Source organism: Saccopteryx bilineata, chromosome 2 (genome assembly GCF_036850765.1).
Source record: "Saccopteryx bilineata isolate mSacBil1 chromosome 2, mSacBil1_pri_phased_curated, whole genome shotgun sequence".
Classification (NCBI taxonomy): domain Eukaryota; kingdom Metazoa; phylum Chordata; class Mammalia; order Chiroptera; family Emballonuridae; genus Saccopteryx; species Saccopteryx bilineata.
This window is the reverse complement of record NC_089491.1, coordinates 323,265,719-323,288,503: the sequence shown is the minus strand read 5'-3', so window position 1 is coordinate 323,288,503 and position 22,785 is coordinate 323,265,719. Positions and strand designations below refer to the sequence as shown.

Genomic DNA, 22,785 nt, shown 5'->3' with positions numbered 1-22,785 from the left:
GTTGGCTGCACCTTAGTCACAGGGAGTCATGCGCTTAGGTTCTGCACCAAATCCAAGTTTGACACTAAAACTTGATTTTATCATCTCAAATATGAAGGAGATACTACACTCTTACTCTCCAAGTGACAACAGAGAGAAATGAGGTGAGAGAAATGCCACCTGAAGGGAACAACCTAAAGTTGGGTTTTGGATGACGAAAATATTCCCTCTCACGAGGATCACTAAATTTCTGTTTAAACAGTCAAAAACTTGGCAATTCAGAGGGCTGGGGGAATTCTAGAAATAGTTTTGTTGTCTTGTTTTTATACCATTCCCCCAAAATATCACTGACCCTCAGTTTAGTGAACTGAACTGAAAGTTCTCATTTTAAAGTTATCTTAAATAAAAGAAGTTGCTATTTTTAATGTAAAAAAGATCATTTAGGAACTTATGGCTCTTTCTGCCTGGAAGTCAGTACCAACGCTTCATAAATAAGAGCTAAATACTGAGACAGTCAACAATAACTGTTACAGGGTTAATGGTGCCAGTTCAGCCCGTGCTGTGGAAGACCTACAGCATGAAACCTTTCATAACATTAACACTGACTAAGTCCTGTTCCCCAATTAGGACTTAGAGCTATGGGGCAGAGAAATAACAAATAAACAGAAATATGGAAGAATTCTGGGGAGAAAAAAAGTTACCACTAAAGCTTATTACCAGGGTGTGTGTGTGTGTGTGTGTGTGTGTGTGTGTGTGTGTGTGTGATGGAGAGAGGGATAGATAGGGACTGACAGGAAGAAAGAGAGATGAGAAACATCAATTCTTTGTTGCATCTTCTTAGTTGTTCACTGACTGCTTTCTCATATGCGCCTTGACCAGGGGGAGGGCTATAGCAGAGCTAGTGACCCCTTGCTCAAGCCAGCAACCTTGGGCTCAGGCCAGCAACCTTGGGCTTCAAGCCAGTGACCTTCAGTTTCCTGCCAGCGACCATGGGGTCATGTCTATGATCCTATACTCAAGCCAGCGACCCTGCGCTCAAGCTGGTGAGCCCGCACTCAAGTCGGATGAGCCCTTGCTCAACCAGCGACCTCAGGGTTTCAAACCTGGGTCATCCACATCCCAGTCCAACGCTCTATTCACTGTGCCACTGCCTGGTCAGGAATTAATAGTTATTTTTGGAATTAGGAATCTCTGGGCAGAAAAGAGAATCTGAACACTAATTTGAACAGCAACAAAGCTATAAGGCAATTACGTGTTGCACTCTTATGGGAAGGAAAAAACAAAGGCAACAACCAGCACTTTCTCCCATCAGGGAGAGTCATATTTTGAATTTGCTCTAATTCATCATGTTACAATTCTAACTCCCAACACTTCAACCTGGAGGAAACCTTACTATGCTGGGCTTCATACTGGGATCCGTGATGCTGCAGCTGCTGAGAGCGCCGGTAGCAGCCGTCTCCAGCCTTCAGCGCCTGCTTAAAGAGTTTCTCTGCTTCCGCAATGGTTGTTGCTTCCTCTTCAGCCAAGAGAATATAAGCCGTTGCACACCTGCCCATTCAGAGAATAGCCACCATCAATTACAAACTCAAGGACACTGCAGTAGTTGTAGGAGTGCATGCAGGAGGGCAAAGAATTAACGCCAAAACATGCAGAGTGGCCAACTGGTTCATGCACCTGTTTGTAGTTGGTGACACAAACAATAATGGTACAAAAGAAATGTGTGTAGTTTAGCTTGAGAGGTAGGATGCACAGTGTTAGGAGCATGGGGCTCACAGGTGGACTCTGCGCCGTATTAGTGTGTCACTTTGGGCAAGTTATTACTCTGCCTCCCTGAGGGTTAAGTAAGGTGATGCATGTGAAGTGCTCAGTACAGTAGCCAGCATGTGCTCCATGCTCAATAAATGTCAACTAATGAGGGTGGTGAACACAGCTGTTATTAACTATCTCCTTTCAACACTCAGCATTAGAGGTACTCCACATAAGTTCACTTCTGTTTACTAAACAGAGTCTCCATTCTCAAATACAGATTCAGTAAATCAAGCAAGTTACTCACTGATAGAAACAGTGCTTCAACATCTCATTACAGTTAGCACTGATTTTCTATGTCAGAGAAGAAGAGAACCTACAGGCAGTGTTATTTCTGAAGAGCTCAAAATCCGGTTCAGCCTCAGTAGCAAACAAGAGTTAAAGCTCATGCCTTTGAAAGTAGTAGCTACCACTTGTTGCTTAGTATATATTAAGCACTGTACCAGGCACTTAACATTTATCGTCTCATTTAATCCTTTCAACAACCCCCGAAGGTAGGAAGCCAGAAAGGATAAGCTATTAACTAATGAACAAGGGGAACTTTTGGAAACTTAAACCTTCTGAATCGTGTAAGAACAACCCAACTTCCAAAGAAAGGGACAATAACTGAGAAACGCGGAGGCCACAGCTGACCGCACAGGACCTCGTCCGCACAGACCCCACTGGTTTCCTTCTCCACTGTCTCTCTTGCGGTCACTTCCCTACTTAGCAGACCCTCCATCAGACCACAGGAGAGAAAATAAAAAGAGAGTAAAACCAAAAGTTACTCTTACTATTCATAAACTGCAACGGCCAGCTAGGTAAAGGAGGCTGAGCCTAAGGCTAACGTCAGAGGGGCGGTTCCTAGTTACTCTGAGCCCTGCGGAGGGGTCTTGTCAGTGCTCAGCCAGGCCAGACAGCCTCCAGCAGGACCAATCGGTGGAGCTCACACTGCGTGTGGCGAGATAGCGAGAAAAATGCCCAGAGAAAAAGCTGTAAACCAATTACTGTGGAGGGCAGTAGATATGACTTGGAAAGAACAATAGTGACGTTCAAACTGCCCGGTAATTCACTTGAGAAAATAACTGGGGTAGGCATCAGGAAGCAATACTTAAGGCTCCTGATAGCGACACATAAACATGGGTCAAGGGCAATGAAATGAAAATCGAGATTACAATACGGAGTGGTAGATACAGCATCCAAGGAATCGGCCACAAGATTACAGCTGGTGGGCTGGAAACTCAAGACAGGCTGGGGCTAGCTTGCTTCCTTTGTCATTTATATTTCATATAGTATCTTAGAGGAGAGGCAGAGTAGCACTACTGGCCAAGAAACACACGTCTATGTGGAAACTCATGAGTCTGGGGTGTAAACATGCTAAGAGACTGTGGGTGAAGGAGGAAGGAGAGAGCGACAGCAGTGTGAATGGTTGGGGAGGACAGGACAGACTGCTCGGCTCGATGGAAGATACAGATGGTGCATCCTGGTCACAACACGACACACATACAGAAGCAAGAAAGTGTGGTGATGGGGGTCGACCATCCAGATGTCTGCTAGAAGTCTCATTTGGTTAGAAGGAGGGCACCCGACAGGTTCTTGACTTACTTTGGTAACAATTTAATCTCCCAGATGGTAGAGGAAGCAATTAGGGGAACTTCAACTCTGGACCTAATTCTGACCAAGAAGAAAAAATTAGTTGGTGAAATGAAAATTGATAGGAACATTCCAAGAGAGTTACTACGTCATTTTGGAGTTCAGGGTAACCAGAGAGGGTAAGGTGAACCTCAAAAAATTCAAAGAAAAGAGGCGTGATTCAATGGCATGAGACTCAGAAGGAAAAATGGGTCGATGAAGGTTGGGTAGCTTCCAAATATCCAACTGGGACTGCAGTCACCGTGACCCTCTCAGGAAGAAGAGAGGCGGGACAGGTAAGTCACCAGTGTGGCTGCACTGAGATCTCTCGCCAGGACAGTTTTAAAGGGCATATAAAAAAAGATGGAAAGAGAGTACATAATGAAGGATTATAAAAGAGTGACATGAGCTTATAAGAATGGTGTCAGAACTAAAACTTCAAATTAGCTTAAGCTTACAAAACAAAAAATAATGACAAAACGAAAAATGCTAAAGACGACCATCTCTTCCCTATTCTAAAGTTACGTGTTAGGCCCTATCACCACCCACTTCTCTCCAAAATCATCACAAAAATAAATAAGGAAAAAAGACAAACAACACAACACCACCACCACCACCAAAACAAGGGAGGCTTATAGTTAGTAGCAGCAGATAAAGAGAGAGCAAAACTTTCTCATTTCTGTTTTGCTCCTGGTTTCTCCGTCAAGGATAATCACTATCAGACTGAAAAAGGGAGAAGAAATTAAACTCTGAAATGGGTTAAAAGATGTAAGATAGCAAATAACTGGTCTATCCTGAATTAACTACTGTACTGGGATGGGCAAATCACAGGAAGCCAACAGACAGGCCAAGGAATGGCTCCCTGCGGATAGTTAAGGGTTGACAAAGAATGGAGACGCGCTGGAAGATGAGATGACAAATGCAGTGTGAATGGCCAACAGGGGAAGAAGGCCCACGTCCCAAACTGGAGAACGGTGATTTGGAAAGATATTCTAATCAATGGTTAAAGGGATAGTCTCCAAGCATTCTAACATGAAAGTAAACAGCAGAGCTAGCTTAAGGTCACTAAGACTAATAAACAAATCCGTTTGTGCTAGCTTAGTTTACTCTAAAAGATTGCCCATTAAAGATCCACAGCTACAACTAGCATCCTTAAGGTCAAAATGGAGAAAAATGGGCTGAATCACAGTGTAACTGGTGGCTTAGTCATTAACTGAGCAACATGAAACATGAACCTGGAGGGTGGTTCCTCCTCACGTCCCAGGAACCCAGCCCTGACCCTGACCGTCTGTCAGAAACATGGATGACGCACAGAAGGCAGGGCTATCCACTCTGTAGATGACAAGAGACTGGGAAATAAATACGTTGTGCGACAGAATCAGAAACGAACGGGTTATCATGGCAGGATTTCCAACCCTCGACAGGATACTTTTTCTAAGACTGCTGAATTCATAGGGTTCTGTAGCCTTCTTCCGAAAAAATCATAAATAGCTTCACGATGACCACTTGGCAGGGAGAGTGGCGAGGTGATTCACGCACCAGATGGATGGCTGTGCTGAACGACCTTTAAGGTCTCTGCCAACCCCGAGCTTTATGACTCCAGCTTCAAGAATCTTCTCATGTTCTGAGGTCCCCGGCAGCGATTCCCCGTCTGCCTTGGTAACCCACAGACTGTTTAGCAACAAGAAGCACAGCACTCCCTCTTATCTTTGCCTTGATCTCAAAATATTTTTAAAGGGTAATTTTTTAGCTGATGTTTCAGTACGTTTTCCCCACTAGCAGAAGGTCTATCTAGAGAAAACGTGATGGCACAGATGAACATTCTACATCTGTAAAAATTCCCCTGTCACACTGCTCCTGGATGTAGAGCTGCGTTTATTTTAGGTACAGCTCTGGAAGGATTGAACTTAGGGTCACAGCAAACCACTGAATTTCTCTCATTAAAATGACTTAAATCACCTTCACAAAAAGGTTTTTAATAGACAGATGCCCCCCAAAATAATCCTCAAGTTCAAATGTATAGTTTAATATTGGTATCTCATCAAAGGCAACTGAACAGCAGAGAATAAGATAAAAGCAAGATCTCTCCCCGCCTGACTTACTCATTTATCTCCAAGGCTTCATGAGCTGCAGAAATCCTAGCCTGGGGGTTTCTCTCTCTCCATGCTTTCTGCATTACTATTTTACAAAAAGAGAACAAAAGCAGGTTAATCAATACATATAGTTAGGACAACTCAATATAAGACAATAACTAAATTAGTAGTGTTGATTACAGGGAATATTTCACTTACCAAGAGGGTCAGCCCAAACCTCCAAAGTCACACAAATACATTCTAACTTGATATTCGACTGTCCTTGAATTGCTAATATCAAATCTTTCTTGTGCTCACAGAACTATAGATCTAAATTTTATAGACTAACTCATCTATAATCTTAGAGACAATCTTGATTAAGGTTTCTTAATCCAGAAGAGGCACTCTATCTGAGACTTAATATTTCTTTTGCTCATTAATGTCATTTGTTGTTAAAGAATGTGTATTATTTTACAAATTTTGAGATGACATTGCTATTAATCCCTTCCTTCTACTTAAACACAACACAATTTCTATTGGTCATTTCTCCAGACATTTGCTATAGGCTATGTATGTTGGAACACTATAAACCCACTGAAGAACTATGAGTTGGGTCAGAAGAAAGTACTCTAAGCTTTTGCTCAGCATTGTACCTGTTTCCAGGGCTTGCTGCAAATCTAGTTTTCATATACCAGAGCAATTTGTTAGTATGTTGTAGGAAGTCAATACTAGAATATTTATTACACTATGTTTCCACCATGCAAAAGCACACCATTTGAAAAAGAGTAACATTCTCTTTTAATTTGTTTTATAAATTTGTACCTTCTAAGTTAGTTTCTTATGAGCATGTTTGTATTCCTTTTCTTTATTCCCCTATTTACTTAAAGTAATATCAAAAATATCACACGTGACCAGGTGGTGGCACAGTGGATAGAGTGTTGGACTGGGACACAGAGGACCTAGATTGGAAACCCCAAGGTCGCCAGATTGAGCACAGGCTCACCAGCTTGAGCGCAGGGTCGCTGGCTTGCGCCCAAAGGTTGCTAACTTAAAGCCCAAGGTCACTGGCTTGAGCAAACTGTCACTTTCTATGCTGTAGCCCCTGTTCAAGGCACATATTAGAAAGCAATCAATGAACAACTAAGGAACTGCAACAGAGAACTAATGCTTCTCATCTCTCTCGCTTCCTGTCTGTCTGTCCCTGTCTCTGTCTCTGTCACAAAAAAAGAATCAAATTATTTCTAACTGAGGCAGTGTCACATGCATTCCTCAACAAAGTCTGTTCCAGGATGAAAAACAAACTGGATTCCAACAGCCAAGACCATACCCCCTTCAACGCTAATGAACCAACAAATATGCATCTAAATTATTATAACATACCCTTTAATCATTTGAATTAACTGAATCCCAACTTCTTTTTTTAAATATTTTATTTATTCATTTTTAGAGTGGAGATAGGGAATGAGAGAGAGAGAGGAGGGAGAAGGAGCAGGAACCATCAACTCCCATATGTGCTTTGACCAGGCAAGCTGGGGTTTTGAACTGGTGACCTCAGTGTTCCAGGTCAATGCTTTATCCACTGCGCCACCACAGGTCACGCCTGCATCTCACTTTCTAACTAGAGTATCATTAAGAAGACATGCCTCTTCATCTCAACCAAGGATTTAATTAGCTTCACGTAAGATTTATATTTCCTCAAAACATGTAAATCCAACTTTGGTATTTTTCTAAATAATATTTTAAATTATAATGTGGGGACTCAATTCTACATCATTACTTCATTGTGACAAAGCCTTTATTTAGGTATCAGAATTCTAGATTCCACTAGTCAAACTTCAATTTTTTATTCATTGGGGTTTTCTTGAATCATTTAAAACTTTTTTCAACAGTTGACATGCAGTATTATACAGGGTGGGGCAAAAGGAGGTTTACAGTTGTTCATATGGAAAATAATACATTAATTAATAAATAATTATATAAAAATAAGCTGTTTCATGTACTCACAACTCTGAACCTCCTTTGCCTCACCATGTATTAGTTTTCAGTGTACACCCGAGTGTTTTACGTAACTTACTGAGTGATCATCCTGATAAATGTCGCACCCATACGACACTGTAGATAGTTATTAGAATATTATTGACTATATTCCCTATGCTATACTTATATCCCCATGACTATTAGGTAACAATCAATTTGTACTTCCTAATATCACCATTTACACCCATTCCCCCAACCCTCCTCCCATCTGACAACTATCAAAATGTTCTCTGTCTACAACTCTGTTTCAGTTCTGCTTGTCCATTTACTTTGTTTTTTAGATTCAATTGTAGATAGATACATATTTATTTTGATTTTATTGTTCATAGTTTTAGTCTTTGTTTTCTCTTCTTCTTAAAGAAGACACTTTAACATTTCATATAATACAGATTTAGTGGTGATGAACTCCATTAGTTGTTTCTTGTCTGAGAAGCTCTTTATCCTTTGATTCTACATTATAGCTTTGCTGGGTAATCTTGGTTGTAGGTCCTTGCTTTTCATCACTTTGAATATTTCTTGCCAGTCCTTTCCAGCCTGCAAAGTTTCTGTTATGAAATCAGCTGACAGTTTTATGGGAGCTCCCTTGTATGTAACCAACTGCTTTTCTATTGTTGCTTTTACGATTCTCTCTTTGTCTTTAACCTTTGCCATTTTAATTAAGATGTGTCTTGGTGTGAGTCTCTTTGGATTCATCTTTGGAACCGTGCTTCCTGGACTTGTATGTCTACTTCCTTCACTGAGTTAGAAAAGTTTCCTGTCATTTTTTCAAATAGGTTTTCAGTTTCTTGCTCTCTCTTCTCCTTCCTGCACTCCCATAATGCAAATGTTGGTACATGTGAAGTTGTCCCAGGGGTTCTGTACACTCTCCTCATTCTCTTGGATTCCTTTTTCTCTTCTTGTTCTTCTGATTGGATATTTTTTGCTTCCTTATCTTCCAAATTGCTTATTTCATCTTTCGCTTCATCTAACCTCTTGTTGATTACCTGCAATGTATTCTTCATTTCAGTTATTATAACTTCAGTTCTGAGTGATTCTTTTTTATGTTTTCTATCTCCATGTTTTATGTTTCATATCTCTTTGTTGAAGTTCTAAAGTTCATCAACTTTTCCTCTAAATTCATTGAGCATACCTATAATCACCGTTTTGAACTCTGCATTTAATAGATTGCTTCTCTCCGTTTTGTTTAGTTCTTTTTCTAGATTTTGTTCTGTTCTTTCATTTGGGACCTGTTTCTTTGTCTCCTTCCTTTGGCAGTTCTCCTAAATTTGTTTCTATATATCAGATAGAGCTGTTATGTCTCCTAGGATTGATGGAGTAGCCTAATATAGTAGGTGTTCTGTGGGGTCTGGTGGTACAGCCTACCCGATCACCCAAGCTGGGTACTTGAGGTGCAACCCCACGTGGGCTGTGTACAACTTCCTATTGTAGCTGAGCCTTGATTGCTGTTGGCACATCAATGAGAGGGATTTGCCCTTAGGCAAATCAGCTAGAAGGATTGGCTTTGACCACCAACTGCCAATATCTGACCACCATGGAGGACAACTGTGCAGGAGTCCACCCAATAGAGCAGGACTTACTTCAGCAGGGTTGTGGTGCCTGCTGAGACCACCCCTTAAGTGTGTCACCTGTGGAGGTGGTTGGGTGGTGGGTTTTTGATGTGGTCGGAAGCCGTCCACCAGGTACACTGGGCCAAGGTAGCTGCCACCTGTGTTCTGCCCAGAGCCACCAAGCATAAACTACAAAATGATCTGTGCTGGCCTTGGAGGTGCCCAGAGGAAGCTAAGCTGTAAACCAAGGCCCACTGCTGCTAGTGCCAGGCCTAAGGCTACTTAGCAAGAAGTATAAGGCACTCTGAGGCCAGATGCTCTGGGTGGAGCACAGAGCACATTCCTAGCAGCTGTGGCTGATGCAATGCTGTGAGAATATTCCAGCTCCCAGAACCCTCCTGGGCATACCAAGAAGGGAGCTCGCTCGCTATAAGGAAGTGACTCAGTGCCAAACATGCAGCTCCCTGATCTTTTCAGCCATTGGCTATAAAGGACACGCTATAACATCCTATTGGCTGAACCCATGTATATAAGCTAGCTTACTTCCTGAATAAAGTGGATCTGCGTCACTGAACCTAGTCCCTGGAGTTGAGTCTTTGCATCTCCGTCGTCCTCACCCCTGGCAGGACTTGTCCACAACTGGTGCCCAATGTGGGGCAGGGACCTAACTGGCATCCAAGGGACGGGTGAGTGACCCTCTGCAATGGGAAACCTTCTCCCCCACTCTTGAGACCCGCAGGCTCGAGCCCTGCACACCCTATTGCAGAGTAGGCGAGTTAAAGTTTGTGAAAAGGACCTCTGTACTTACTGGGAGATTCTCTCTGTTCTCAATCCCTGGATTGAGGACATGCTGCTCTGGGACCCGGATACTTGGGCCCAAGCTTTCTGGCACGTCCATTCAGCCAAAGTACATGGGGGACAGGCCTTCCCTCTCGGCCTCACTCCTGCCTTATTGGCAATACACACCTGCCTGACCAGTGCTCCTGCTGGGGACCCTCCGCCAGTGCCAAAAATATTACAGGTTACCCTCTCTCTGGGGAGCCCCTACCTTCCTATTTGCCCCCCCCCACTAAGGAGGAAAGTAGTTTAGCCTCTGAGTTTGACAAAATTGTGGCTGAGCATGCAGAAACAAAACCAACCAAATTGCTCACTGCGCCATCAGCTCTGCCGCTGGAAAAAGCGGAAGTCGCTACTTCTGCATTCCCTGCTGGGGTTCAATGCCCCACCCCAGCCTATCAGACGCCATTTTCTACCCCAGCTTTAACTCCAGCATGTGTTCCAGCTGCAGACCCGTGGGCCAGTCTATACGCCCCCATGTGTCAGCAAAGAGATATTTCCCGTGCAGCATTTGGACTAGAGAACCCTACTGCTGCACAACTGCAAGCTTGGTATCCACATGACCAAAAAACAGTCATCACTCTCAGAAAAGCTGTCCAGGAAGATGGCCTTCATTCTCTCTATGTTCACCAATTACTTGAAAATATCAGTATTCATTTAAATTGTCCCCATGATTGGAAAACGTTAGCCCAAGCAGACATTACTAGATAGGGCTCTCAGCCAGCTTAAAGAACTGTTAGAGGAGCGTCAACACCCTTCGTATATTCAGCATCTTCATTCCCATTCTGGTTTGCCTGGCCCCCTAGCGGCAGGCAACACACAAGTTCATCATCTAGTTTTAACAGTCTCCCCTATTGAGCAAGCCAGACAACTTCATGCCCGGTTTCATATATCTGCCCATTCTCTCAAATCTCTCTTTCCCCATCTCACTCACACAACCTGCAAACACCTTGTTCACATATGTAAACAGTGCAGGCCCTTACTACCCTTAGGCCCCCTACAACCACAGGGTGTCAATCCTCGAGGCTTATAGCCTAATGCTCTGTGGCAAATAGATGTCACTCATGTCCCCCAATTTGGCAAACTCTGCTATGTACACATAGCAGTAGACACCTTCTCTGGAGCCGTCTTGGCCACGGCCTTAGCAGGAGAAAAGCTACACACGCAATTTGTGCCCTTCGACAGGCCATGCTTTGCCTTGGTGTACCTTGGGAAATTAAAACTGACAATGGGCCCTGTTATACCAGCAGCCAATTTAAAGCCTTTTGTTCCCAATGGCAAATCACACACCACCTTGGCATTCCTTATAATCCCCAAGGACAAGCTGTTGTAGAATGGTGACACAGAGACATTAAGCTTCAAATTCAAAAAGAAATGGAGGATATGCCCCGGGCCTCACCTGGAGAAGTGCTCCTCAGTGCTATATTCATTCTCAATTATTTAACTTTTGATTCTGAAGGATAACTCCCGCTTATAAACACTGGGGATGTCTTCATAACAAACCGACCCCATTGCCATTAGTACACTGGAAGGACCCAGCCACAGCTCAGTGGCAGGGACTGCACCCTCTTCTAACACAAGGAAGAGGTTATGCTTGTGTTTTTCCAGAAAATAGCCCACATCCAATTTGGATCCCAGGAAGAAACATACAGCCACTCCTGGTGTCCCAAGATGACCCCATCAGTGATGCCTCCAACACCTGTGAACCCTCCAGTTCAGGAGATGGCCAGCCTCAGCCTTGAATGGCCACCTGGAGGAGGTCCTGACTCTGTTCCTCTTCATGTGTGCCATTATCACAGTGAACTCCCAAGTGCAAAGAGATCCTCGCGTCTAGGTGGCTGTTCCCCACCCTGGCATAATTATGCCTGTTGAAGTTAATAGCCCACAGTTTCCAGCAGGATATTCCAGTAACTGCTCCCTTAGTCTCCCTTGTGACAATACTTGCCAGGAATCCCAACAGTGGAACAGCACTATATGGTGTAACCTCAGTGACCCAATGCTACTTAAGTTTACTCTGAATAATAACACCATCCCCTCAGAGGGGTGGGTCCTCTTTTGAAATCATACTATGGGGGATTTTGCTGAAAATGGTCCTACCAACCAAGGCTCAGTACTGGCTTACAAGCCCTCCTCCCCCTAGCCACCAACAGCTGGGCCCACCCTGCTAACCTTGCCTTCCCAGGGTTGCCTCTTTGCCCATTCCTGTATGACAAACATCTAAGAACACTCTCGAGAGAAGGAATTCCCTGGAGAGACTGCCGCATTGCCTCTGGCCCCAATGCGCAGACCATCAAACTCGGAGTTTGGCATCAGAAGCTGAGAGATGGAATGTAACCATATGCAGTATGCAGCCCTTGGCAAGCCATCCGTTTTGTGTTTGGACGCTGGGACCTTTGTGGGAAGGGGGCGTGCATGGACCTACGTCCATTTTTTACAATCTAAATGGAACTGTGTTTAATGGCACCTAGAAGGTCTCTGTAACACAATAGGAGGGAAATGATATCCCAACCCCTAGGAGGAATCCCGTTTAAGATCCCTGTTCTATTTCCTAACTAGTCAAACATTTTTTTTTAATTTTCTTTTTTATTCAATAATTTTATTTATTCATTTTAGAGAGGAGAGAGAAAGGGAGAGAGGGAGACAGAGAGGGAGAGAGAGAGGAGAAAGAGACAGAGAGAGAAGGTGGGGAGGAGCTGGAAGCATCAACTCCCATATGTGCCTTGACCAGGCAAGCCCAGGGTTTCGTACCAGCGACCTCAGCATTTCCAGGTCGACGCTTTATCCACTGTGCCACCACAGATCAGGACCTAACTAGTCAAACATTATAGAAACTTGCCTCATTGTTTAATCCAGCGAATCTATTAGCATATAGTATAATAGGTATTATAGTTGTTTTACTTCTACTAGGGTTCCGTTGCATAATGCATAGCATTCAGAAGCTACAACAACAGCAAGCTGTCATTCATCAAGTCCAATTAGCCTTAATTAAAAGAGAAGGGAGGGATGTAGGTGGAGCGCAGAGCACATTCCTAGCAGCTGTGGCTGATGCAATGCTGTGAGAATACTCCAGCTCCCAGAAGCCTCCTGGGCATACCCAGGAAGGAAGCTCGCCCACTATAAGGAAGTGACTGAGCACCAACCATGCAGCTCCCTGATCTTTTCAGCCATTGGCTTTGAAGGACACTCTGTAACACCTTATAGGCTGAACACATGTATATAAGCTAGCTTACTTCCTGAATAAAGTGGATCTGTGTCACTGAACCTGGTCCCTGGAGTCGGGTCTTAGCGTCTCCATCGTCCTCACCCCCAGCAGGACTTGTCCACAAGAATCTACTTGTTTGAGTGATTTTAGAAAAATATGAAGCATAAGCCAAGACAGGTCATTTGTTTGAAAAAGCCTATGGAAACAGCTTACATGGGCCTGAATGTTGGGTGAGGTGGGGTCTCAAGGAATCACCAGGGAAAGGCAAACATTGTGAACTGGGTCGATGGAGACTCAGATATGACTCCCACTTACCAACTCTGTTGGGGGAGAGTTTAGCAAAAGATAAAAGGCCTCTTTCAGCACTTCTGTCTGGGAGAAAGCTGTCCCTAACTTCTCATCCTGATGCCAGACAGTTGAGCTCATCCCGATATGTCTCTGGTGCCTGTCAAGCTACTGCCCCCGTGCTGGAGCTCAAAGGCAGTGAGTCTGAGGAAGTCCGGCATGGGCCCCTTAAGAGAAACACTTGGGATTCCAGTAGCCCTCCATCTCGGCCTCAAATCCTGCTGGTTTATACAGCCATAAGTTATGGGGACTTCTTTTCCTGGCACTAAAACCCTGAGCTGGGGGGTCCCTTCTCTCCTCAGGGGGGACCTCTGCAGCTAAGATATCCCTGCAATTTTTATCCACCACATGTGGATGTGGGACCAGCCCCTTCCACATCCCTGCCCCATTTACCAATCTTGATGTGGCTTCTTTAATTCAGCCAGATTTCAGGTAGATTCAGATAATGGTCGTTCTGTAGTTAAATTGTCATTTTGATGTGATTGTGGGAGGAGGCAAGAACCACACTCACCTATGCCTCCATCTTGACAGTAAGCCCTTATTGATTGGGGTTTTTATAGAGTAGATATTCTAAAAATAATAACCTTACTATTTAAAACAGACCCAAAAGTCCTCCCACTCAGCAACTAACTAATGGATTTTTCATACTTGCATCTGCAGGACGCAGATGGTCCGAGTCACAAGTAAAGAATGTCTGGTGGTCCTGAGCAGAGAGATTCATGTCATAGTAAGTCAGAGGTTCTCGTCCCGTCACCCAGGTGTACCTGTCGAGTGGAAATAAGATCGTCAGACACCTTTGAGAGAGAGAAACAAGACCTACAAAATATTAACTTGCATAGGAATTGAACTATAAATCATTAACTGAGAACTAAAACAGCTTTGCCAATGCGAAAATAAATGTATATATTTTAAATCATCTTATTCTTTCCTTAGGAACTCTATCAGCAGGAAAGAAGTTTACGTCTTCTCCTATATTTGTGTCTTAAAATCTTACTAGTACTAGTTAATGAAAAACTTCCCTAATTAGTATTATAAATAGACATCTCACAAAAGCTATGACAATTCTGATTTGCTTAATTACTCTGCAAAATTATATTTCAACATAACTTCTGCGGCATCTTTATGACCATGTTCCAAGTAAATGTCAAAATATTTTGACTGCATAATATATAATAAAAAGAATAACTATAATAGAAAATTTCTGAAAACTACATATTTTTGAACATAATTTCAATACTAAAATATTCATAAAACGAAAAAATCAAAACACTTGAGGGTAGTATCAAAAAATAGAGGCGGGCCCTGGCCGGTTGGCTCAGTGGTAGAGCGTCGGCCTGGCATGCAGGGGTCCCGGGTTCGATTCCCGGCCAGGGCACACAGGAGAAGCGCCCATCTGCTTCTCTACCCCTCCCCCTCTCCTTCCTCTCTGTCTCTCTCTTCCCCTCCCACAGCCGAGGCTCCATTGGAGCAAAGATGGCCCAGGCGCTGGGGATGGCTCTGTGGCCTCTGCCTCAGGCGCTAGAATGGCTCTGGATGCAACAGAGCGACGCCGCAGAGGCGCAGAACATCGCCCCCTGGTGGGCATGCCGGGTGGATCCTGGTCGGGCGCATGCGGGAGTCTGTCTGACTGCCTCATCGTTTCCAGCTTCGGAAAAATGAAAAAAAAAAAAAATGAAGGCAATAAACAGACTCTTGCAATGACCCCTAAATGAACCAGCAAAAACATTTCCTGCTATCTTTGCTCTCTGAGCTACTCATTTGTTTCCCAAGCTGTCAAAATGCTTACCGATTATATTCAGCGCCCCGAAATAAATTTAGTGGATTTCGCCATACTTTGCATTCTGCAACGAAGAGAAATACAAACATGTTACACATAGAGACACTACAGCTACAAGCTAATTAATTCAGCAGAACACCCTTCCTGGCCATAGGATAAGATAATTTTATTCTCTATCTTCTACATGGGAAGCTCTGGGTGATTAATCAGGAAATGTAGCTCAGGCACCAGAACTTTGGAAAGTGTCACATAATCTCTTTGAGCCCAAGTTTCCTCATTTATTAAATCAAGGTATGTGCCAAAATCAGCTAGTTCATAACTTTTACAATCGTTACAAGAGGTCTAAACAGATTCTATAAGTTTACTTCTAAAATTATAGGGAGAAGATATAGGCAGAAGTAAAATTACTTTCTGTCACTCTCAAATATATCTTACTATTACTTTATATATGACAAACTTAACTTGAACTCTATGGTATAGCATGCAAAGAACCTTAAATTTTTAATTAGGGTCTATGTTAGTTTTGATTTTGTGATAATTTACCAAATTGCTTTTATACTGCTGTAAAGGAGTGACAGGAAAATTAATATAGTTAACATTATTATAAGGAGAAATAGTGTGGAATAAATTGTTTTAAAGCATTTAAAATTATTTACTTGGCAGATACATATATTAATCATCATGCTAATATCATAATGTTAGCATGTACTAATAGATTATACATCTTTGTTATACAAGGCCCACAAAAATTGAGAACCACGGGACTTTTACTTAGAAAAATCATTCATTAACTCTTAGGACTGTGAAACAGTAAGTATTTGACTAACAAAGTACATTCTTTTAAGATAGCCTATGATTAAGATTTTCTACTAATTCAGAATAAAACATTTCTTTGGATAAATAATGTTTTATTAGAAAATAAAATTATCTAACAGTGTGTGTGTGTGTGTGTGTGTGTGTGCAGTCAGCCAAAAAGGACATCTAAAGACATATACACATAAAAGAGATAAATTATTGCAGAACTCAAGGAACATCAAAGGCCATGTGTGAGATATCAAGATTCCATCTTGAGTCCTGTTACATTCCTTGTCCATTTTCTTAGCCGCTCACTCACCCATCCATCCCATCTATCCATCCAATGAACACTGAGCAACCAGTGGGGAAAAAAACAAGCCATTACTACAATACAGAGTGAAAATCGAAAACATAAAGCACTATGGTAACACTGTGTAATTATAATAAATTGTTAAAATAGGGAATGAGCCCTGGCCAGTTGACTCAGTGGTAGAGTGTCGGCCCAGTGTGTAGATGTCTCAGGTTCGATTCCTGGTCAGGGCACATAGAAGAAACAACCATCTGCTTCCCCACCCCTCTCTCTCCCCTTCCCCCTTCTCTCTCTCCCTCTCTCTTTCCCTCCCACAGTCATGGCTCAATTGGTTTGAGGAAATTGGCCCTGGGTGCTGAGGCTGGCTTGCTCTGGGTAGTCTCCACCTCAGGTGCTAAAAATAGCTCAGTTTTGAGAATAGACCCAGATGGGCAGAACATGGTCCCAGAAAGGCATTGCCAGGTGGATCCCAGTTGGGACACATGTGGAAGTCTGTCTTTCTGTCTCCCCTCTTCTCATTTAAAAATAAAACTGGGAATTAAAGGTATACACACAATAGAAAGACATGTTCTTATTTAAATTTAACTTAAAATTAGGATAGGATACCACTTAAAATTGGATCAATGTTTATAAAGGATGGCCTTAAATTTTCTGTCACTTAGCTTAACTTGTCATTTAGGAAATGATCTTTGCTCAATTCTGAATCTTTTAATTTTATTAAGAAACTTAAACTCAGTGGCTATCACTTCATATGGAACTAACTAAAATATGCTTCCCTTAAATAATTACCTTTTTCCCAAACAAAAGACCCCTGAGAGGTGTCAATGATGCAATGGCTTGAATCATACTGGTGAGCCAAACAACCAGAATCACTGTCCCTGTGCTATTATTATAACTCATAGGTCCTTACCATTCCCAAACCCTCCTTGGAGGGTGTCTTTCAATTATCAAAGTGTTCTTTCATTAAAACTTTAGAAATATTGCAAGCTTTGTATTTAGCATACAATAAACATGCATATAGGTTTATGTACAAATATGTTCATGGTGGCATTATTTACAATAAAACAGGTACATTTAAAAAGATGCCCTCCCTCACTGAATTTCATGTGAAATGTTAGTAAAAAGGTTATGGCAAATAATTTGTCTCTAGTAAATATATCATTATATTGCCTGGAAGGATGATCACTGCTCAAATATCAATTGACAAATTACAAAGTAAATTGCTTTCAATTAAAATTTCAACCCAACTCTAAATATCAGATGCAACTGAAGGTATTTCTAAATAAAAATAACTCCAAAGAGCAATGGTGTGTATACCTAAAATTATTATTGAGCAGTATCTGAAGATATCTTTATTTAGGAAATACCACAAAGTAGCCAGCAGGGGGTGCTACAAACATTTTGAAATACTGTTTTTACATCTTATTAAGAGAACTAAACTTATTTCAAAAGGGCATTAAGAAGTACAAATTGCCAGTTATAAATATAGTCACGGGGATATAAAGTGAAGCATAAGAAATACAGTCAATAATATTGTAATATTGGATGGTGTTAGGTAAGTACTAGACACATTGGGGGTGATTATTTCATGATCATTGTGTTGTATACCTGAAACTAATGAGCTATCAACTGTAATTGAAAAGTAAAAATTTTTTAAATGATTAATACAATTGACCAAAACCAAGAAGTGGGAAGTGGGAGACAGTCTTCTTTCATAAAAAAAAGGACTCAGTAACATTATTTAAACTAAAACAGAGTAGTAAAAAAAACAAACCAAAAGATCATTAACATTAGTGTTATACATTATACAGTAGTCATTTTCTTCAACCAACTTGGAAGCTTACAAATTAGGATCTAAATATAAATAATTACAAAAAAATGTAAAATGTTCTGAGTGAGAAAAAACATGTGATGAAGAAATACATCTAAAGAAGTCTTCATTAGCTTTACCCTTCAAACTGAGTGGCAGGGCAGGTATAACTGTCCTTTAAGAATAAGCGATCTAATCAAGTATGAACACATGTCAAAGTTTCCCCTCAATTAGGTCACAGCTTTGTTGTTTCTGCTTTGCTGCTGTTCCTAGTCTTGTCCTTACCACAAAACTCTTGGTCTGGAATTGCTCTAGGGAACATAACCTATAAATATCAGGGGCCTGATGGTTTCATGATATGGGACAAAGGTTGAAAATGCCAAACATATGAGAGTATGAAGATTTAAGTCAGGAAATTAAACTCAGGTCTCCAGAGGGTAGAAGTTTTTCCACATGAGGTCAAGTCTCTTATTTGTGCCTTTGAGGAATAAATTCCTTATTTAAGTCACAATTAAAAGTTTACCTCCAAAAGGAATTTTCCATCCTCCATTAATACCAACAATTTCAGTACTCTTCAAGGAGCACTCGAAGTTGACTAGGACTCCTTCAGGGCTTGCTAACACCATTAATAGTTCATTTAAAAATATGCCCTGATATGATAAATATGTCCTCTATAGTTCCACCTGCAGCAGCCCACAGTCAGGTCTCTGTTCCTAACCGGCAACAGACCTATTCAGACCTCATCTGCAGGCAGGGTTAGAGAAAAAGAAGCAGAAAACAGGAGAGCTCTTGTTTAGTTCCTAAGCGAATGGAACATATTCTCTCCTTTGTCGTAACAAGATGGTCCATTCCATGCTGAGGAACATCAAAAGTGCTACCCACCACCAAGAACTTGCAAATCAAGCTCCAATCTTTTCTTCAGTCTTCCCTTTCAGCAAGCCCTACTAAAACTTTCCATTTCTGTGACACTCGTCTTGTGCTTTTCACACTCAGGTACTCCTCTAGAATAGCCACCCATCACTCAGGGCTACATGGTTTCAACATGCACACAGCAGCTATTAGGCATTTGTCCCTGCACTAGCCCTGTGTTAAAATAAAATAAAAAAAAGATACAGTAGATGACAGAGAGAGGGTGAGAGGGTTATAGCCTTGGTAGAAAAATGAAAAGGTTATTATTGAACCATTATCTGACATCCAGCTGGAGAAGCTCTATAGCAGGAATGCAGGTTCAGAGAGAATCAATACTTCCCCTTTGTCACAATCCTCAAGGAAAAAGAGAACTTAATTTTCAGAAATTGAAAAGGCTCTAGTGTCATGGACTTTTAATATGGAGGAAATTATTCTACGTCCACCTAATTTAACTCTGAAAACCAAAAAGAAGGATATAGAATTCCCATTCCTAGGGCCTTCAAATATGTAAACTACTAATTCATAGCCTAAGAAGATTTCTTTTATTTTTTATTTTTTTACAGAGACAGAGAGAGAGAGTCAGAGAGTGGGATAGATAGGGACAGACAGACAGGAACAGAGAGATGAGAAGCATCAATCATCAGTTTTTCGTTGTGACACCTTAGTTGTTCATTGATTGCTTTCTCATATGTGCCTTGACCGCGGGCCTTCAGCAACCGAGTAATCCCTTGCTTGAGCCAGTGACCTTGGGTCCCAGCTGGTGAGCTCTGCTCAAACCAGATGAGCCTGCGCTCAAGCTGGCGACCTCGGGGTCTCGAACCTGGGTCCTCGGCATCCCAGTCCGACACTCTATCCACTGTGCCACCGCCTGGTAAGGTGGAAGATTTCTTATACTAAAAAGTTACCACCTCTTCCCAGAGTCTAAAATCTGATAATAGTGGTAATATTATTACAAACAGCAGCAACAGCAACTTTTGTTATAGCTTGATTTTCGTTAACCCTTCTTATAAAGGGGCTTAAAAGCTCAAGTTACTATATCCTTTACATAAGTTAGAAAAGGGAAATACAGTACGCCCTTTTTATAGAGTTAAGAGTAAAGAATAGTAAAGCTACATAATTTCCCCGAGTTTCATATTGAGATTAAGACCTGGTGTGGTAGACCAGTCCAGCCCACCCAACAATTACCCACTATATACAACAGACCAGTTATCCTGCAACACAATATTTTTTAAATCCTGTGGCTTCATCAGTTAAGTTTTCCACTAGAGAAACAGTTTTGGAAACTCCTCTGGAAAACTGTTAGGCACTTTTTAATAAATAAAATAAATTAAATACTTTCAAACATTTTAGTCCAAAGTACAACAGAAAAGGACCTTAACTAAAGTTTCATCAGATATATTAGAATAACAACAATGAAAAAGATTAGCCCCAAGCCAGTCAATTTCAGACATGTGGTTCTGCATATACTTATTACCTTTGATATCTCAAAAATGAACATCATATAGGTCAATTTTAAGCTTTGTTTCCATAACTTTTCAAAACAACTATTTAAAAATTATCAGAAGTCACAAAATAACATGTATATAGCTTTCAATTCAAAAAAGATGTTACTTCCTCAAATTTTTTCATGGAATGAAAAATAGTGTAAATAATTATGAGTTTTAAGATCAATTTTAGTGATCTGCTTTATTCAAGATAGTGTACTGTGTTCCTCAAGAATATTGAGAAGATGGTTAAATCTTTCACTGTATCTCTCACACACTTCTCATTGGTCATTTCGGACCTAAATCAATCAACTCTATCAAATAATGTGGAAACTATCAATAGATGTTTACCAGGGACTAAACATGTTCTAGGTATTTTCATCATTCAACTGGAAATCTATACCAGGACATACATTTTAGTGGCAAAAGGTTTTAGAATGTGTAATAAGCATTGGCAAAGAGAATTGTTTTCAATACACACACAGATTTTGGTAAGTACAAATTTATTTTCCATTGATTGAGACTATTAGAGAGCAACTCCAAACTGACATGCAGCAAGCTGCAATTTTGCCGAGGGGTGTATCTGAAACATCAGCACTGGACGGCCTAGTTCTACTGTGAGTTACTGAGCTAGCAAATGACCTAGCTGAACCCTCAGCCATATCGCCTCCTTCACATCATATTCACAGAGAAGTCAGTTCCTCTGAAGAACACTTGATATTTCTGCATGCCCTCATTTAATCCTTAGACTACTCTATGAAGTAGATACCATCATTATTGCCATATGTGAAAATTAAGATTTTGTTTTTAATTCAGTGAGAGAGGGGAGGCAAACACATACTCCCATATGTGCCCTGACCGGGAACCTCCTGACAAGCCCAAAGGGTGCGATGCTCTGCCTATGTGGGCCCTTGCTCCATTGCTCAACTGAGCTCTTCTTAGTGCCTGAGGCAGAAGCCATGGCGCACCCTCAGCGCCCAGAGCCAACTCATTCCAATCAAGACATAGCTGCTAGAAGGGAAGAAAGAGAGAGAAGGGGGAGAGGTGGCAGATGGGAGCTTCTCCTGTGTGCCCTGATTGGCAATCGAACCCAGGACATCCACATGCCCAGCTGATGCTCTACCGCTGAGCCAATCAGCCAAGACCAAAATTAAGATATTAAGGAAGGTTAGAGGCACTTGCCCAAGGTCACAATCTATAAGCAATGGAGTCAAGATCAGGGCCACATCTGACTGACCCAAGAGCCTGAGCTCTCCACCATCAGCTGTCCTGCAACGGAGCTGTTTCTAAAGTAACTTTGGCTAAGGTCACTTCAGCAATGTTATATACTGCAGCACAGGATTTTAATGAAATAATTTATTTCAATTGCTTAATGATTATATTAGTCTTGAGTTTAAGACCTCACAGAGATCTGAACTAAATTTTTTAGTTAATGCTTAAGACCTTGGACTCTGAAGTGAGACCACCCAGGTTACCAGCCATGTGACCTTGGGCAGATAACCACCTTCCTGCACCTCCGCTCCCTCAACTGTAAAATAGAGATAACAACAGCATTTGCTTCATGGTATTACTGTAAGGATTCAGTGAGTTAGCACATGTCTAGCTGTTAGTAGGCACTAAGACTGTTACTATTATTTAAACAATATGGCTTTCTACAGGGAAAATTATTTGCTCTCGTGTTATGAGAATTCAGGATCTATGAAGGATCTTAGGATATATCTTAGTACTCTGCGTTTTCTTCATTTCCATTGCTTTCCTTTAATTTATTACCTGTATTTAATGAGTGCTTGAACTGCCTCTAGTGACGTAGTTAATTCCAGGAGAAATTCTTTTTTAAAGTTTTATATAAAAGATATATATCTTATATAGATTGAATAGATTAAAATGAGTTGATTTGTGACAGGAAGCCAAGTGACTATAAAAAAAAAGTTTGTCTAAAGATCCCATTCTATGCAAGAGGCTATTAAAATGTCTCAGAGAATTTAAACTTGACTTTGGCAAGGATACTTCTCACGTGATGGAACACCCTGCACTTTCCCAAATATTTTGAAGAAACTGAACGCTAAAAACCTTGTCTTTATGGCATCTTATTTAAGAACAGGGCAAATTATCAAACAGATGTTTCCATAAACCCAAATTTAGAATGTTACTGGGCCCTGAGAATCCATTCCCTTAAGACAGGGAGAAGTTGGCCACGTTTTAAATTCCTATGCATCATCAACTCAAAAGCTAAACTGAATCACAAAATGGCAGCAAGAAATAGA

General features: G+C 41.5%; 1 protein-coding gene across 6 annotated transcripts in view; it reads right to left on the bottom strand.

Annotated features, from left to right (window-relative positions):
* Nucleotides 1-22,785, bottom strand: part of ST7 (suppression of tumorigenicity 7) — a 310,576-nt gene that overhangs the window by 108,629 nt on the left and 179,162 nt on the right. For 4 of the 6 annotated variants that reach the window (XM_066262163.1, XM_066262165.1, XM_066262162.1 and 1 more), the window contains exons 4-8: nucleotides 15,223-15,277; nucleotides 14,085-14,200; nucleotides 5,499-5,574; nucleotides 3,370-3,438; nucleotides 1,373-1,527 (exon numbers count right to left, since the gene is read on the bottom strand). In XM_066262163.1, coding sequence (XP_066118260.1) covers nucleotides 1,373-1,527; nucleotides 3,370-3,438; nucleotides 5,499-5,574; nucleotides 14,085-14,200; nucleotides 15,223-15,277 — 471 coding nt within the window. The remainder of the gene's footprint in view (nucleotides 1-1,372; nucleotides 1,528-3,369; nucleotides 3,439-5,498; nucleotides 5,575-14,084; nucleotides 14,201-15,222; nucleotides 15,278-22,785) is intronic. The other 2 variants (XM_066262166.1, XM_066262167.1) reach the window with 1 other exon arrangement.